The sequence below is a fragment of the Entelurus aequoreus genome, linkage group LG13, assembly GCF_033978785.1.
Source record: "Entelurus aequoreus isolate RoL-2023_Sb linkage group LG13, RoL_Eaeq_v1.1, whole genome shotgun sequence".
In the NCBI taxonomy this organism is placed as follows: domain Eukaryota; kingdom Metazoa; phylum Chordata; class Actinopteri; order Syngnathiformes; family Syngnathidae; genus Entelurus; species Entelurus aequoreus.
This window is the reverse complement of record NC_084743.1, coordinates 19,503,750-19,521,761: the sequence shown is the minus strand read 5'-3', so window position 1 is coordinate 19,521,761 and position 18,012 is coordinate 19,503,750. Positions and strand designations below refer to the sequence as shown.

The window sequence follows — 18,012 nt, the reverse complement described above, 5'->3', positions numbered from 1 at the left end:
TCACATATTTGCTAGTCTTTATTACTTTGTAAGCTATTATTTTCATACAAAACATTGATGAAACATTCAAGTTAGGAGTCCTTCATTTTTGACCTGAGCTCCTCCAGGTACTGCAGACCTGTATAATGATGCTCTCATGTTATAAAGCAACTTTTTGTTCAGCAAAGCGTCTCCGACGTCTCTTTTGATCCTGCCGCACTGCCGTGTTGCCCTTCTGCCCGGGAGGGGGTGACAAGACCAGAAATACACATCACAACCAAAACAGAACGAATTTTTGGAAACAGTTTTATTTTTAGTGTTGGAAGAAGCACACATCTACAGTCAATAGAAACATACTGTAGCACTTCAAATTATTCAACTACCATTGCAAATATTTCATTAAATTGTTCATCTAATGGGAATAATTGCAATTTACAATAGAGGTTGAATAATTATGAGTGACACTGCACACTTGGCCAACACCTTCTTGCACTATATTAGTGACAGAATTGCAAATGTGTAAGCAAAGTCTTCTCTCTTGCATATATTATATATTTGAAAACAAATAAAACTTAGGTTCCAAATTCATGTCATGAATTCGGAAAATTTTAGGACGAACTTCAATAAACTGTCAGGAAAAACTAAATGCAACTAACAGATTTAACCAGTAGCAAATTGTGTGAAAACCAAAACTAGTAAAGTAATATCTGTTAAACGTCATTTACTGAGTTTGGATGCGAGCTCACCTACAGAAACATGCCTGTGAATATTCCAATATTCATTTATCGATCTAGGATTCTCAAGGCATTAAATTGATCGCAGCTGGACTGCTAAGATTGTCTTAGGAGGCGTGTCAGTTGGTGTTTAAAGACTAGATAGGACAGCGCTAGGCTGGATCAGAGGCTAAACTAAGGCAACCGGAGCAGTGCAGGAGGACTCACAGAAAGGGAGCTATTGATGATAAAGCTACATTTGCTGAGTTGAGTTCCCGTTCCAGGTGTTGTTGTCGTCCTCGCTATCGTCTTCAGTCTTGAGCTGGCAGATTTTCCCGTCCTTCTTGAAGTTCTTGGGACGTTTTTCTGCAGGGGTGGAAAGAGGTTCTCTGCCAGGACAAAGCAGAAAATGTCATACAGAATGAGTTTTTATTATTATTTTTTTGGGAAATCAGAATAATACGATTTTGGAATTTGGGTTGATCATGATTAATTACATGTTGGGAAATTAGATTTATCATGATTATTCTTTTTTTTTTATTCATTTATTTCAGGCAATGACATGAAAAAAAAAAAGTACAAGGTAGACAATACATAATAATATAAATTAATATAATGAAAAAGGTAATGTACAGTATGTAAGCATGATTATTCCCAGGTGATTACTCGCTTGCATAACTAAAATTTGCTTTAAAAAAAACACAAATTTTTGTAAACAAATGTAATTTTATTGTCAGAATGTCATCCAGGAATCGTTTTAAACGTTTTACTTAAATGCATGTCATTTACTTGCACAAAACGTGGTAACAGTTTTATTTAAAGTTCTTTTAGGATGTATTATTGAGTGAAAGTTGACAGAAAGCACACTAGTGGGAGTCTCCTCCCTCATTTTTGTACTGAAGTATGCATTGATCTCATCACTGACCGTATAGCGTTTAAGGTACAAGAGCTTGTACGCTCAAAATAAATTGCATGATTAATTTACTTGTGTGTATGATTAATGCAGTATTTTTTCTGATTAATCACATGAGTTAACTCAATTTTGACAGCTTGAGTTTTTATTAATAAGTAATTATGTTCACCATTTATAATAATCATCTATACCAGTGGTTCTCACACTTTTTCACCAAATACCACTTCAGAAAACACGTGGCTCTCCAAGTACCACAATAATGACCAACATAAAGATATAGTAGCGTAGTAGGCCTAAGTATTCATTAAAAACAAGGCAGCTGTTTTATTGAACAAGGATATTTAATATTTTGCCCACTGTAACATTACACACAGTTTGAACAGTAACACTGTGTTTAAATATTTAAGTGATTATTTGGTATACCAATAGATGGAGTGTTTTACTTATCGATACCTTTGGGTCAACAAATTGGTGTCCATTTATACATTTTATTTAATAGGTTGTAGAAAAACTGATATTAAATGTTTTGGTGACTAGAGACGTCCAAAGTTTTTAACACATACTGACGGACATAGGACATTTTAAAAATCTATATTTTAGTTAAAATTAGAGATGTCAAAATTAACGAGTTAACTCATGTGATTAATCACAAAAATATCGCAATAATCATGAACACACTTAGATTAATCATGCAATTTATTTTGCCCGTACAAGCTCTTTTACTTTAACCGCTATACGGTCAACGCCTACGTGACATCAGTGCAAAAATAACTACGACTGGTGTGCTCGCTGGCAAATTTCACTTCAAAATACTGCCTGGAAGAAGTTTCGATAAAACTTTTACCAATTTTTGTGCAAATACACTACCGTTCAAAAGTTTGAGGTCACCCTAACAATTTTGTGGAATAGCCTTCATTTCTAAGAACAAGAATAGACTGTCGAGTTTCAGATGAAAGTTCTCTTTTTCTGGCCATTTTGAGCGTTTAATTGACCCCACAAATGTGATGCTCCAGAAACTCAATCTGCTCAAAGGAAGGTCAGTTTTGTAGCTTCTGTAACGAGCTAAACTGTTTTCAGATGTGTGAACATGATTGCACAAGGGTTTTCTAATCATCAATTAGCCTTCTGAACCAATGAGCAAACACATTGTACCATTAGAACACTGGAGTGATAGTTGCTGGAAATGGGCCTCTATACACCTATGTAGATATTGCACCAAAAAGCAGACATTTGCAGCTAGAATAGTCATTTACCACATTAGCAATGTATAGAGTGTATTTCTTTAAAGTTAAGACTAGTTTAAAGTTATCTTCATTGAAAAGTACAGTGCTTTTCCTTCAAAAATAAGGACATTTCAATGTGACCCCAAACTTTTGAACGGTAGTGTAAATGACATACATTCATGTAAAATGTTTGAAAATGTTCCCGGATGACATTTTGACAATAAAAGCAAATTTTTATCATGCAAGCGGGTTGACACCAAATTCAAAAATGTGATTAATATGATTTTAAAAAGTAATCATTTGACAGCTCAAGTTAAAATATAATCTATAGCAGGGTCGCCAACCTTTTTTCTTTGCAGAGCTACTTTTACAAAATTAAAATGGCCGAGAGCTACACAATTTCCTACTCTGTATTTTTGTAGCTTATTTCAACCCCAAACAAAATGAACACGCTTGTTTTGCCAGAACATTAACAAAATGTTGGTATCCACAACTCACATTATGTACTAAAAACAATAACAATTTTGTTCATCTGCATCTAGAGGTGTCCGATAATATCGGACTGCCGATATTATCGGCCGATAAATGCTTTAAAATGTAATATCGGAAATTATCGGTATCGGTTTCAAAAAGTAAAATTTATGACTTTTTAAAACGCCGCTGTGTACATGAACGTAGGGAGAAGTACAGAGCGCCAATAATCCTTAAAGGCACTGCCTTTGCGTGCCGACCCAGTCACATAATATCTACGGCTTTTCACACACACAAGTGAATGCAATGCATACTTGGTCAACAGCCATACAGGTCACACTGAGGGTGTCCGTATAAACAACTTTAACACTGTTACAAATATGCGCCACACCAAACCAGAATGACAAGCACATTTCGGGAGAACATCCGCACCGTAACACAACATAAACACAACAGAACAAATACCCAGAACCCCTTGCAGCATTAACTCTTCCAGGACGCTACAATATACACCCCCCGCTTCCTCCTATCCCCCCCACCTCAACCCCGCGCCCCCACAACCCAGCCCACCTCAACCTCCTCATGCTCTCTCAAGGAGAGCATGTCCCAAATTCCAAGCTGCCGTTTTGAGGCATGTTAAAAAAAATAATGCACTTTGTGACTTCAATAATAAATATGGCAGTGCCATGTTGGCATTTTTTTCCATAACTTGAGTTGATTTATTTTGGAAAACCTTGTTACATTGTTTGATGCATCCAGCAGGGCATCACAACAAAATTAGGCATAATAATGTGTTAATTCCATGACTGTATATATCGGTATCGCTTCATATCGGAATCGGTAATTAAGAGTTGGACAATATCGGAATATCGGATGTCGGCAAAAAAGCCATTATCGGACATCTCTATCTCCATCTTGTTTATCAGTATACATTTTTCTAGATCAATGTATCAGAGCTACTTTGACAAAATAAAGGATTGTGGGTTTTATTGATATGATTGTCAACATTAAAGTTGTACTTTTATATGTAGCAGCCCTCCACTCATTATTGTCTTTGTGCAATTACGTGGTAATGTGTCATTAAAGAGAGGATTATTGTCTAAATTGAACAGTCGTGCAAATACTGAGAGTTGAATAAGCAAATATTGTTAGACCCTGGAGACCCCTGATCTACATATAGAGACGGTCACTCACCTTTTGGATTTATCAGGGCGACTTGCAGAGTTGGTGTAAGAGCTTGTGGATGTTTCCTGCGGTTCGGTCGCAAACATCATGGAGCTCAGGAGTCGCCACACACTGAGGATAGGGGAGAAGAGTGTGCTCAGAATCGCCCAGACACCACCAGCTGATGATGAAACCACCGCAGAAGCCCTGCCACACTGTTATGGAAAAAACACACAAAAAATGATTAAATAAATAAATAGGTCCTTGTAAATCATTATGCTTTATTTCAGGGGTGTCAAACACGTTTGCATTGAAGGCCGCTTGTATATGAATAATAATACACAATGTCAAACTTTTTATTTAACTTAGAGTTTAAAAAAAAAATTATTTTCATTCATATAACATTTTGTCTTACATTTATATTTTGACAAATTAAGTTCTAGGTTGATTGGCAACACTAAATTGGCCCTAGTGTGTGAAAGTGAGTGTGAATGTTGTCTGTCTATCTGTGTTGACCCTGCGATGAGGTAGCGACTTGTCCAGGGTGTACCCCGCCTTCCGCCCGAATGCAGCTGAGATAGAATGCAGCACCCCCCGCGACCCCAAAAGGGACAAGCGGTAGAAAATAGATGGATGGATGTTTTATGTACACAGTAGATTTTAGAGTAAAATATCAGCAGCTCAGTTGCCAGAATTTTACTATAAAAATACAGGTGGTACCGTTTTTTCACAGTTATGCACTGTAAAAAAACAACCATTACATTTTTTTAAATTATTCAATTTACTGCAATTTGGTGTAAAAGCCACCGTAAAGGAGCATGTGTGCTCAAAAATTAATTGTGTGTTTTTACATTATTGACATAATATTTGGGGATTAATTGCATGAGTTAATGTGTTAACTTTGCTGGTTACTGGGGTTCGATCCCCACCTTCTACCATCCTAGTCACGTCCGTTTTGTCCTTGGGCAAGACACTTCACCCTTGCTCCTGATGGGTGCTGGTAGCGCCTTGCATGGCAGCTCCTTCCATCAGTGTGTGAATGTGTGTGTGAATGTGGAAATAGTGTCAAAGCGCTTTGAGTACCTTGAAGGTAGAAAAGCGCTATACAAGTATAACCCATTTATCATTATTTATAACTTCAACAGCCCAAATATTAATGTATAATCGCTTCATGATATGATTACATAATTGCTTATGCATTTCATTATTACATTATTTTTTACATACAAACTTGACAGATATTTAAGAATGTATATTTATTTCAACAAAATATATAAAATATGTTAATATTTTGGATCAGATAATATTCTAGTTTAAAAGACAAAAATGGCATGCAGTACATGCAATTATTTTGGCAAAATAGAAAAAAACGACTACATTTAGCAAGAAAGATGATGACATTATGTCCAGTCTTTCGCGGACCACCTACAACAATGTGGCGGGGCAGATCTGGACCCCGGATCTTGAGTTTGACACCTCTGTTTTATTAATGATGTTGTGTCCATTAAAATTATTTAGATCAGATATAAGTCACTCACAGGCACAAGTACAATTGTAGAACTTGGAGCGAGATCGAGTTCCAGAAACGTCTTATTGAGATCTTCACCGGTGAATTCCCGCCGAGGGAACATGGTAGCCATGGAGAAGCTACCAAAGCGATTTCCAACCTCCTGACAAAGAATGCATAGAAAAGACATTATTATTACTACATTGTGATTGTAGTTACTTTTTTGTTTTTATTTTTTCCAGTTAACACATATTTAACTCTCTGCTTTTTGGGCCCTATTGTTCCATTTGCGGCCAAGTGTTTTTTTACACGCTGAAAATTGTGAAACATTAGTAGTTTTACTAACAAAATGTGAATGTCACTGACATCCATGAAATAGATAACACTTTAAATGTGAAAAGGCCGTATCAATCAGGCAGTGCTTGTCATGTGAAAGTGTGTTGTCATGATGATGTAGTGCAGGCCTGGGGAATAATTTTGCCTCGGGGGGCCAAATTTAGAGAAAAAAATGTGTCTGGGGGCCGGTATATCTATTTTTAGGAACACTAATACAAAACCTCACAATAATGTTTGAATGCTAAAACCGTTATGACAGACCGCCTTAAACGGAATGGAATTTTAAATTTTTCAACTGAATGAGACACCCAGAATGTACATGAAAAGAAAGAATGTGGGATTTACAATATTAACTATGAACAATAAAACACTGAATATTGACAACATATGAACGTCATACCCCCTCTCGATCGACATATTTTACAATTAAGCGAAACGCAACAAACAAAGTGAAATATGAACGCGAAGGGTAAAATAAACAAACACCTACTATCTGACATATCTGATACATCACTAAGATTTACAACTTTGTTGTAAAAATCTCCTTCCGCGTCTGTCCCTGACACCCGCATTTCAGGCTGACACTCTGTGGAAACGCACTCCACCCACACTGCTTGGTGCCTCGTCTGAGCTGCTGTGCCTTAGAAATGAACATAGTAACTAGTATATCATGAAAAAGCGCAGATTCCAACCATTGAAATACTTTGAATAGTTCAAGACTTACGGTAATTTGAAAACATCACTGCACATCATAATGGCGGCTATAGTTTCCATCTTAAAGATCTAAAAAAAATGTTTTGGGAATGTCCGGCGGGCCAAATTGAAAAGCTTAACGGGCCGCATGCGGCCCCCGGGCCTTAATTTGCCCAAGTCCGATGTAGTGTGTGTATGCATTCTGCAACAGCTTCTTCTTCCTGGCTGGATGTGTATAATAATCCATAGATTTTTGACTTGTTGTTATAACTACCCTAATGTTATTTGTGATGTTATAGAGTAACCTGACTCTCGCCAGACCCTTGTAGTTTGCTGAGCTCAACACAAGGGTCTGGGCTCGAAGGCATTGCAAACTCCTACCAGATAACAAAAAATAATGAACCAATCAGGATCGCCGGGCGGGATTTCATAGATGTGACGTAGTGCCGAAGGGACTGTTTGATTCAAACAACAATGGCGGCACAGAGCGAAGAATCATGTGCTGACATTGATTCTGCTATTGCGACTGTTTTGTGACATCGATCGAATATTATTTACTTAAAAGATGAACAGAGAACGGTTTTGAAAGCATTTACAACAAGAGGATAGAGAAAAAGAAAGATCATATTGACTACAGCATCAAGACTACAATGGCAGATTCGCACAAAGCACTTAGGTTACATTTTTTCCCATATATGGATAATCTGCTGGAGTCACAATTGGGAAAAACTTCACAATTGGTGCAAATTCCAACTGCTTTTTTCGAGGAAGTATGAAGGAAGGAAAGATTGTTTTATAAAGATCTCCGCAATGCCTTCAGTTTGATTTCACATTTTCGGGACTTATGCAGATCCCAAATACACAATAGCAGGTACCAATAGGTAAGAAAAGTTGGTTTTGCATAATCTTTTTAGGTAAATCAAACAAAGCCTTTGCAAGTTGTATTAATTCTGTAAGTCAGTAAAGGCTCAGATCAAGACTGGAACATCAGATTGATGTGGTTTGGTGCATGTAAAGGCTGCGAGTTATGGCATCTGACTTGTTTACTGTTCTTAGCATTGGTTACGTCTGACTGTAGCCTATTATAGTTGTCGATAAACCTTCTACAATATTTGTACTGTTCTGGTGGTGTTCTATGGCCGAGGAAGACCCTCAACCCGACCTTCTATAACACACCCCCTTCCTAACCCATAATAGAATTCAGGCCCTGACTTTGATATTCAGGTGGTTCTGAAGGATCAAACGGAATTAGGATGGTCTGAGGTCAAACCTTGGAGAGGTTGAGAGCCATTGCCGTATTTTCCTTGAACTGACCTGAACAGCAAACTGATGAGCTTCTTGCAGTTTGTTCTTTGAGGGGAACTTGTTGGTGATGGCTGATCCGTCTGGGAGGCGAAACTGGAGCCTTGTAATGGTGCTAAAGATACAGAAACACACAAGTAACTTCTGAATAAAAACAGGCATCGAATAGATACTGTATTTATCTGGAAGTACATACACTATAACCTCAGAGCTGTAATAATGATAGCAAATGTGTAACCTTCATGTTGTTGGCAACCAGGTGGGGTCTAACTGTTGACATTTTGGAGGTTGGGAAATAACCAATTCATTAACGAATTGTCTTTAATGTAGGTCAATATACTGTGTGTTGTCGTTGATGAATTAACCATCTAATAATATATTTCATTTAATATTAATTATATGGTGGAATAGGGCCGAGAGCCATTAAAAAACAAAGTGCGGGCCAAAAATTGTTACCAGGCTAGGGATGTGTATCGTTAGGATTTTATTGATACAGATATCAATATTCCTTATCAATAACAATATTCATCGGTACTCTTATACAATCTCTTAGAATATATATATATTTTTTAACCTTTATGGCCCCAAGTTTAGGTCTATCTGTCAATATAAAATAAAATAAATTGCTATTATGCCCTTTTTACTTTCAACACTTACGTCTCTAGGTCAACTTCAGATCTATCCGTCGGTTATAAATTGTTCTTTTATTTTTAATGTTTTTTTTGTAACTACAGCTTTGAATAGATCAATCATTTATATGAGACACTTGTGATTTAGGGCTATATAAATAAACATTGATTGATTGATTGATATAACAACATTGATTTTCATTCATTATTGTTTTTTGAGCAATGACAGTTTTAAAGAAAAAAAAAACAGCCTGCTTGGCATTAGAGTCAACATTGCAACTTTTTATCGTAACATTTCACCTGTTTTCTTTTTTTATTCCACTTTTTATGTTTTTTTATTAGTATTTTTAGAATATGCCGTGGGCTGTAAGAAAATTAGCTGTGGACGGCAAATGGCTCCCGGGTCGCACTTTCGACATATTTGGTCCAATACATAAAGTAAAGTTGAACAACAATTTAGAAAAATATGGATAAGGGCTTCTAAGTCATCAATGGTTTTAATCTTCGAGAGCTGGCAGGTTTACCTCCTTTGTCTCAAAATCGCCTCCTTCCTTGCTTCCTCCTCCTCTGCCTGTTCCTTCTGTAGTGCTACTTTCTTAGCTTTTTCTTCCAGGAATTTGGCATATCGTGCGGCTCTTTCCCCTCGGTACTGCAAAACACAAACGACAAAGATGTGACTTGGGTGATAACAACTGAAGGGTCCCAAGAAAATAATAGATATTTTTTCCCCGGAGCCCCAAATCCTCTGCAGCACAAATATATATTATGATAGTTGTTGAATAAATAGGGGTGCACCAAGAAATCGCTTCACATCTGTATCGCAATTCTTATTCACCCCAATTCTAAATCGATTCATAATTTCAAATAATCTATTAAAAAAAAAAGAATATATATATATTTTTTAAGAATAAACTTTTAAGAAGATGTTTTATGCCATCATTATGCATCCAAAAGGAGAATTTTCCTAACCTATAACCTGTTTGGAAAAAGTTTCATTATAATTAATATACCAAATAATACATTACAAAAATCGGTTTGAATTGAGAATCGCGTTGAACCGAGAATCGATTCTGAATGAAATCGTCACCACAAGAATCAGAATCAGATCGAATAGGTGCCCAAATATTCACACCCCTAGTAAATAATAATATTAATTTTTGTTTCGTCAACACTGTCAGAGAGGTATTAATTTAACAAGGTATGTTATTGTGATTTAGTTTGCATACTAGTCAAAGTCGTTTATATTTTTCCATCTCATGTTACTCAAAGAGGCAAACAAAATGAAATTTTTGACAGCTTCCAGTATGATGCAGTAATTACAGTTACAATAGTAACATGTTTTTAAATTATATTCAAAAAACACTTCCAGCTCTCAAAAACACTCCTCTAGTTTCTACAAATCACCAATACTGCTATGTTTTTTCAAAAAGGGTTGGGGTCAGTCAACATGATAAATGACTGACATAAAATGGTGACATTTGCAGTAGAATGAGTAGGAAGCAACATAGATTAGATTAGACCAAACGTTATTAATCCCTTTGGGGTGTGCACTCTAGAAAATTACAGCAAGACTCTATGCAATACACAGGACAGTCATGGCACCACAGTACGCAGATTAAACAAAGTATAATACAATATAATGAAGTAAGAATTAAAAAAAAAATCTACAAAATTATTTGAAAATACAATAAAAAATTAAAGCTGCAAGCAGCATTGGTCGGGTCCGCCTTCTGGCAGGTGCTAGTCCTAGGTGTCCAATACTTTTGTCCAGAGGTAGTCCTGAGTGAGACCTACATAGAGGTTTTTGTTTCGTGTCTCTACGATATTGGTACTGGGAGTTAGAGGAAGTTGTGTCTGAGTTCACATTGTCATTATAGGCTATTGTGTGTATTGAGGCCAAAGAAGGTCTAATCGCAGTTTCGTTGTCATTTTTGGCACCGTAGCAGCATCAGTGCTGCGGGTCTTTGAAGGCTCGTAAAATCAAAACGGTAGCACTAATCACCACACTTTCGTCAACTTTTAATCAGAAGGGTTCAATCTCTCTCCTGTAGCAGTTTGAAGCCGAAACGACAAACGCGCTCAGAGGAGATAATGTTTGATGTTTGGTGACCGTTTGGTACAAAAATGTTGTTTTGAAATGGAGATAACAAACTTCCTGTTGATTTTTGCTGAAGGGTGTCAATCTATGAAATGTAGGTCTAGGCGAGACCTACATTAGAGGTACGGGTTTCATGTCTCTACGATGTTCCTACCGGAAGTTACAAGCAGTTTTGTCAGATTTTTCCTCTGAGGAGCAGTTTTTTCTCTGTTTTTTCCAAAAAATTATGTAGAGCACAATTTTGAGTTTTGGGATTCGGTTTTTTTTTTAGATCGCAGTTTCCCGCAGTCCCGATGTGTGTGCGAATTTTGGTGAGTTTTGAAGTATTTTAAGGGGGTCAAATTAGAGGTCAAAAATCAAAAATGAGTGTTTTTAGTCATTTTTTGTCTTGAAGGGGAAATTGCCAACTTCCTGTTGGTTTTCGCCCGAAGAAGTGAAATTATGAATTGTAGGTCTAACTGAGACCTACATACAGGTTTTGGTTTCATGTCTCTACGACCTTCCTAGTGGGAGTTATAGGCAGTTTTCTACCTAGGGGGCGCTAGAGAGCAAGTGTATTTTTTTGGGTTTGGTTTTTTAACTAAAGTGGGCTCTACCCGAGTTTGGATGTGTGTAAAAAATTTGGTGAGTTTTGAAGCATGTTAAGGGGGGCAAAGTAGTGCGCGACGGTGCGGAATAATAATAATAAAGAATAATAAAACCTTACAAATACAATAGGTTCCTTTGTAACCAGTACAAAGGACTCCCTGAGGGAGTCCTTTGTACAGGGTACAGGGCGGACCCTAATAAACAAAGCAAAAACAAGGTGATTGTCTAGGGTAACAAATACACTACAACATTAATATACTGTATAACTATGCTTTAATTTCCGGCATGTTTACTCCTGCATTTGTTTCATTAATTTACCTTTCTTGGTTTTTATACATTATTTTCATCCAGCGGTAATCCAGACACTAAAGGTTTTTGGTGCGAATCCAGCTTCCGCCATCCTAGCCACTGCCATTTTGTCCACTTTGCTTTGTCGGAGAGGCGGCCGTCATAACAATTATTCTTATTTTTTAGGCACGCCTCAAAAACCCAACCATTTTTACTATTTTTTTTATATCGTGGTATCCTACATTTTTTGTGTTGTGTATTACTTTAATTGGAAAGTGTCCATATAATATAGAACTGTTATAACTCATTGCTCAATAAGTCCTCCCAAGACTTGCACCACCCTTAGGGCCACGGAAAATGCCATATGGTGAAAACGTGCGCCAAAATGATAGGGTTGATGGTTCCATAGGAAGCAAATGAAAAAAAAAAAAAAAAAGAGTATTATTTCCTCATTTTTTAAATTCCTGTGTGCACCAACAGTTAATTTGTAACCTTACCTCATCTTCTAATGCAGTGTTTTGCCTGTCCTCTGCTTTGTTTAATCTTGCAAGAAAAACAAAATCAGTGATCTTGACACAAATGTATGGGTCATCCATGCCGTTATGTGTATAAAAGGGGTTAAGAAAATTAACTAAAATGTTGCGTATTTCACCGGTTTGCATGTGTGCTGTTACCTTTGCACTTTTGCATCCAGCTTTGTTTCTTTCGGACCACTTAAACTCGTGTCTCGACTGCCGATTTCTGCAGTTGACTGGCTGCAGGCAGCAGCTAGGATTTTAAAGCACAGAGAAACACAAATAGGGAAAACTGTGGGTAAGCAGGGTGAGTGCACTTAACTAATTTCAATAACGTGCTTTTGAAGTGTTTACTAATTCCAACATGAACATATTTTTAAATCAAAGGAGCCTTTTGCCTTTATGTCCGCCATTCTGTCCAGTTCTTGTACTTTTGTTTAAATAAAGACATCTGTCTAGTTGTTGTTCAATGTTTATTAACCAATGGGAAGTATTTTATTCCTTTTAATTAAAGCATATTTATAATATATCTGCAGAGAGGTTTACATTTGGACTAGTGAGACTTACCCTCGGCTCCTTGTCCAGGCTCTAAGCCTTCCACTGCTTCTTCTGTTGATTTTAGGGGCACGGATGTAACTGAGGGTGGAGCCAGGGCAGGTTGTGTTGCGCTGATCATCGTAGGAGCAGTTGTTTCTTGTTTTCCAATTTGTTCCGCATGCAGCTAAAGAAGCAGACAACGATTTAGTTCAGTTTGGGTTACAACTGTGATTATCTATATCACTGTCCTCATTATTTTCCACTGTAATATTTTTGGCTTTCAGTGAGAAGCATCAGCCCGCGAGAGGGCTTTTCTCTAAAAGTTTAATCTTGCGAGTCTCGTCACAACCCTAGTACATACATACATAGATACAGTCACAATTTGACAATACAATCCATTATAGCAGCGGTTTTTAAACTTTTTCCACCAAGTACCACCTCAGAAAACACTTTCATATAACAAGTATATTTAATATTTTTGGCCACTGTAACAGTATACATGGTTTAAACAGTAACACTGTGTTTGAATATAGGAACATAAAACACTTTACTTTAATCAAGTGATTATTTGGCGTCCCACCAGATGGAACCTAGTTTAAGAATCACTGCATTATGGAGTATGGGAAAATGGTGAAATATCAAATCATCTGGATTCCTACCTGCTTCACACTGTCGATTCTATTCCCAAGTTCTGTGGCAGACACGCTGCCAGCGATGACCTCCAAAGGGATACCGTTCTCGCCAATAAAAAAACAGGAGGGAATGCACACCACTGGATCTATGTCCAAATGCTGTTAAGAATAATCTCCCACCAAATGAAATTTTACACAGCTAAACATCATCAAGACAAATGTTATTGTTGCTATTACTACGAACTTGGCAATGGACATAAAACAATACTACTACTAGTAGAGATCGACCGATATGCTTTTTTTCAGGCTGATACCGATTATTAGTAGTCAATATCGATATGTGGAGCCAATATTCATTTGCAGTAAAAGTTATTTAAACATGAAAAGTATACATCAGGAAACAGCTGGACAGGGCTTTAAATTGTTTTTTTTTTTAACATTACTTTTTAAGAAACGTTAGACCAAACAAACATGTTTTATGCGGCACAAATGTTGTGGTGAATTTAGCGCCAAAAACCTTTATTGCGCGTGTCTTAGAAGAGCATTAACATTTGCATTTTAAAATACAGAAAACCTCCTGAGAAAATTGGTAAAAAAAAATTTAATTTCTCGACATCACATTAACGCACAATCTACTCAATTTTATAGCAGTTTATGGATTTAATACACTATAAGGTTTCCTCGTAAGGAGCCCTGAAATATTGCAAACATTTAAATTAAAACAATTCTGGGCTGCTTCAGGTAGCTTATAGTTGAGATATTTTTCAAGATAGCTGATATAATTTCTTCCTGAATGGTACAGAATGTGTAAACTGCTGCCTGCTCTTCATTACTTACATAATAAGTCTCCTAAGTATCAAGATATTTACACAAACATTTAGATTTTTGGCAGAGATGCAGTAGCAAAAAACATACAAAACGGAACTGGGAAGACGCAGTGAAAGAAGGACAAAAACTAGATTTCTCTGCAAAAAAAATGGGAGTTTGGGCAGGTAAGCAAGAGATGTACTGTATAAGCAACCACACTGCTGCACAGTGGTTATTACTATCTATTTCACCAATACTTTTTTTGCATACTAAATACTGGCATGTATATATTGAATCTACAAATATAGTTATGTTGTAGTTGTAAAAAATCTAAATATATAGGCTGAAACCGATGTACGTCAAAATCATGGCAAATATCGGCGCCGATAATCGGTCGATCTCTAACTACTACAAATATAAATTATACCATATATAATATAATACAGTAGATTCAGTGCATCTGTTAATGTAAGAACATGCTCGTGTTGAGTTGTACAGAACATTTAAAAACAGGCACAGGAAAGAACATTGATAAAAAGATACAGATCTGGGAGAACTGCGCACAAATATCACTGTGGAATAAAAAACAAGGCAGAAATGTCAAACTCCATTGATACACGTATAATTTTAACAGTAAATACATTCCAATCAAGAAAAGGGAGCAGTAATGCAAAATGTACTACAGGGTTTCTGCAGGTATCAATAAATCTAATTTAATGCTTTTTTTTAATGAAACTTAAAATAAATTTAATGTCAATGTCTGACGGATCATTATTATACATAGTCAAACGCTTACAATTTTCTGTATGGACAAAATTGTAAGCATTTGACAAACAAGTTTACATTAACTGTGGCCTAATTAAGCACTGATGTAATCATAACATATAATAATGCAAGTAACCCTTTTATATGCAATATACACATTTTTCATAACTGTGGTATTTTGTACTATTGTAATTAAAAGGTGAATAACTTGGACTCTCAATAACATCCCAATCGAAAATACTGGGTCGGGTGTTTTGTTTGATTGGTTTTTTTTTGCATATTGCAATTGGATGACATTTTTAATGCCCCTTGGACATCACATTTAATGCTTTTTAAAGCCATTCAATTAATTTTTTCAAAATCCATTTAATGACTTGTAATGCTTTTTAATGACCCGTGGAAAGCCTGTACTAAGGTTACATTAGGGCTTGGCTGTTAATTAGAACAATTATCCAAACGAACATTTAAAGCTTGGAAATTTGCCCGAGAGTACAGGGCGAGAGAAACGCGGTGTCTCAATTGTTCTGAAATGATTGCATGTATGGAAAGATACACAATAAATAATCTTTGAAGGGGTAGGACTGCACGATTAATCATCATTGAGGTTTTATTTATTGTGATTATGTAACCGCAAGAGGCTTTTATCTCTGCTGTCACCAGCATCTGAGTGACAGACATGTTTGCCAATCAGAATTATTGAGCCTTGCGTTTATTCCTCTCTCGTTTCAATAAGGGAGACAGACGCATGTAGCGGTAGAATTAACCAAACAGAGTGAGCCCTCTTCAGTCGTTCACAATCTTTGTCTCGGTGGGCAGAGAGTGACTCAGCGAAACCGCACACACAGGAAGTACAAACAGAGAGCCGCGTAGCTCACCACTGAGAAGTTCCGCAAAGTAACAAAAATTAGGAGGAAGAAAATATGATTATAAAGTTGTGGGAATAGGGCAGCAGGGGTTAGTGCATGTGCCTCACAATATGAAGGTTCTGGGTGCGATCCTGGGCTCGGGATCTTTCTGTGGGAAGTTTGCATGTTCTCCCCGTGACTGCGTGGGTTAGCTCCGGGTACTCTGGCTTCCTCCCACCTCCAAAAACATGCACCTGGGGATAGCTTGATTGGCAACACTAAATTGGCCCTAGTGTGTGAATGTGGGTGTGAATGTTGTCCGTCTATCTGTGTTGGCCCTGCGATGAGGTGGCGACTTGTCCATGGTGTATGCCTGAATGCAGCTGAGATAGGCTCCAGCTGGGTACTCCGAAGAAACGTTTATCATTTTCATGATTTGAACGATTCGTACAGCCGTAAGCAGGGCATTTTTTCTTTGTGAAAGGCTAAATGGCGCCTAGTACCCACTGAGAACAGAGCTAGCTTGACCATCACGTATATTTAATGGGCAGGACGTGAGCCGGACGTGATGTCAGTAAAATCCAGGCAACAATCGAACACCATGAGGTTGTGCCTGGGAAAGGATGGTTCCACCCTATTGTAGTGGGAAAAACAACTGTTGAGACGCAAAAGAGCAAACCTATTGTCAATGCCAATGACAGAAGTGGAATTTTTTCTAAGACAAACCAAACAGTACAGTCGCAATCGATTGAATGCCCTGAGATGTCAATGCTAACGACAGAAGTGGAATATTTTGTCCGACTAACAAAACAGTCCAGTTGCGATCGATTGAATGCCCTGAGATGTCAATGCCAACGACAGAAGTGGAATTTTTTCTCCGACTAACAAAACAGTCCAGTTGCGATCGATTGAATGCCCTGAGATGTCAATGCCAACGACAGAAGTGGAATATTTTCTCCGACTAACAAAACAGTCCAGTTGCGATCGATTGAATGCCCTAAAATGTCAATGACAACGACAGAAGTGGAATTTTTTCTCCGACTAACAAAACAGTCCAGTTGCGATCAATTGAATGCCCTGAGATGTCAATGCCAACGACAGAAGTGGAATTTTTTCTCCGACTAACAAAACAGTCCAGTTGCGATCAATTGAATGCCCTGAGATGTCAATGCCAACGACAGAAGTGGAATTTTTTCTCCGACTAACAAAACAGTCCAGTTGCGATCGATTGAATGCCCTGAGATGTCAATGCCAACGACAGAAGTGGATATTTTTCTCAGACTAACAAAACAGTCCAGTTGCGATCGATTTAATGCCTTAAGAATACAAGGAACTAGTGGAACGAGAACACCCATAGACAACAATTGGGAATGGACCCTAAGCTTTATATCGGCTTTCAAAATGACATTCCCGGATGAGAGAACCTTCATGTGATATCAGTTACCTCTTGGCATCGACTTTAACGGCCACACAGCCGTTTTGAGCAGTCTCTGAGACATTGGCGTCCTCCCAGCTTGACAGCAGGTTCGCAGATTGTTCATCTTCCCCTACAAGCACATAACATAATGTCAGTGTACAGCAGTTAGTCATTATAAATGACGACGTAAGTTTATCTCGGGAGACACATCTAAGAACCGCGGTTCAATGGCGTCTTTATTGTCTTCGATGCAAACACGATACATAAAACTTGTCTTTGTTGATATGACTGCAGTCATGTTACGCCAAATGCGTATCGTTTATTTGCCTCAGGTGGCTATTTGCCGATTATCCACGAGCGTAGGTCTTAAATAAAGCTGGTCATATCGGGAAAATATGAAAGGACATACCAACAATGACGACGACAAAGATGAAACTCCGCTGTTTAGCCAAATGTATGGCATCGGGAATGGTGCCATTAAACCAAAACATTATTCCAGAGTCTTCTTCGCTTGTGCGTTGGTGATGCCACTGCGCCTGCGCACGCATTTTCTTCTTCGCTGGCTGTCTCTTCTTCTTCGGCATTTTTGT

The 18,012-nt window shown here is 37.6% G+C and overlaps 1 protein-coding gene across 1 annotated transcript; it reads right to left on the bottom strand.

The window, feature by feature from the left end:
- Positions 1-269: 269 nt before the first annotated feature.
- ubxn4 (UBX domain protein 4) lies at positions 270-17,985 on the bottom strand. The gene is made up of 12 exons (XM_062067538.1): positions 17,832-17,985; positions 17,450-17,552; positions 14,939-14,967; positions 13,616-13,734; positions 12,987-13,140; positions 12,579-12,672; positions 12,402-12,447; positions 9,455-9,579; positions 8,314-8,416; positions 6,002-6,133; positions 4,494-4,678; positions 270-1,081 (listed from the first exon to the last, which is right to left on the bottom strand). The coding sequence occupies exons 1-12, from the start codon at positions 17,968-17,970 to the stop codon at positions 946-948; spliced, it is 1,365 nt and encodes a 454-aa protein (XP_061923522.1). The 5' UTR covers positions 17,971-17,985; the 3' UTR covers positions 270-945.
- Between the last annotated feature and the right edge of the window lie 27 nt (positions 17,986-18,012).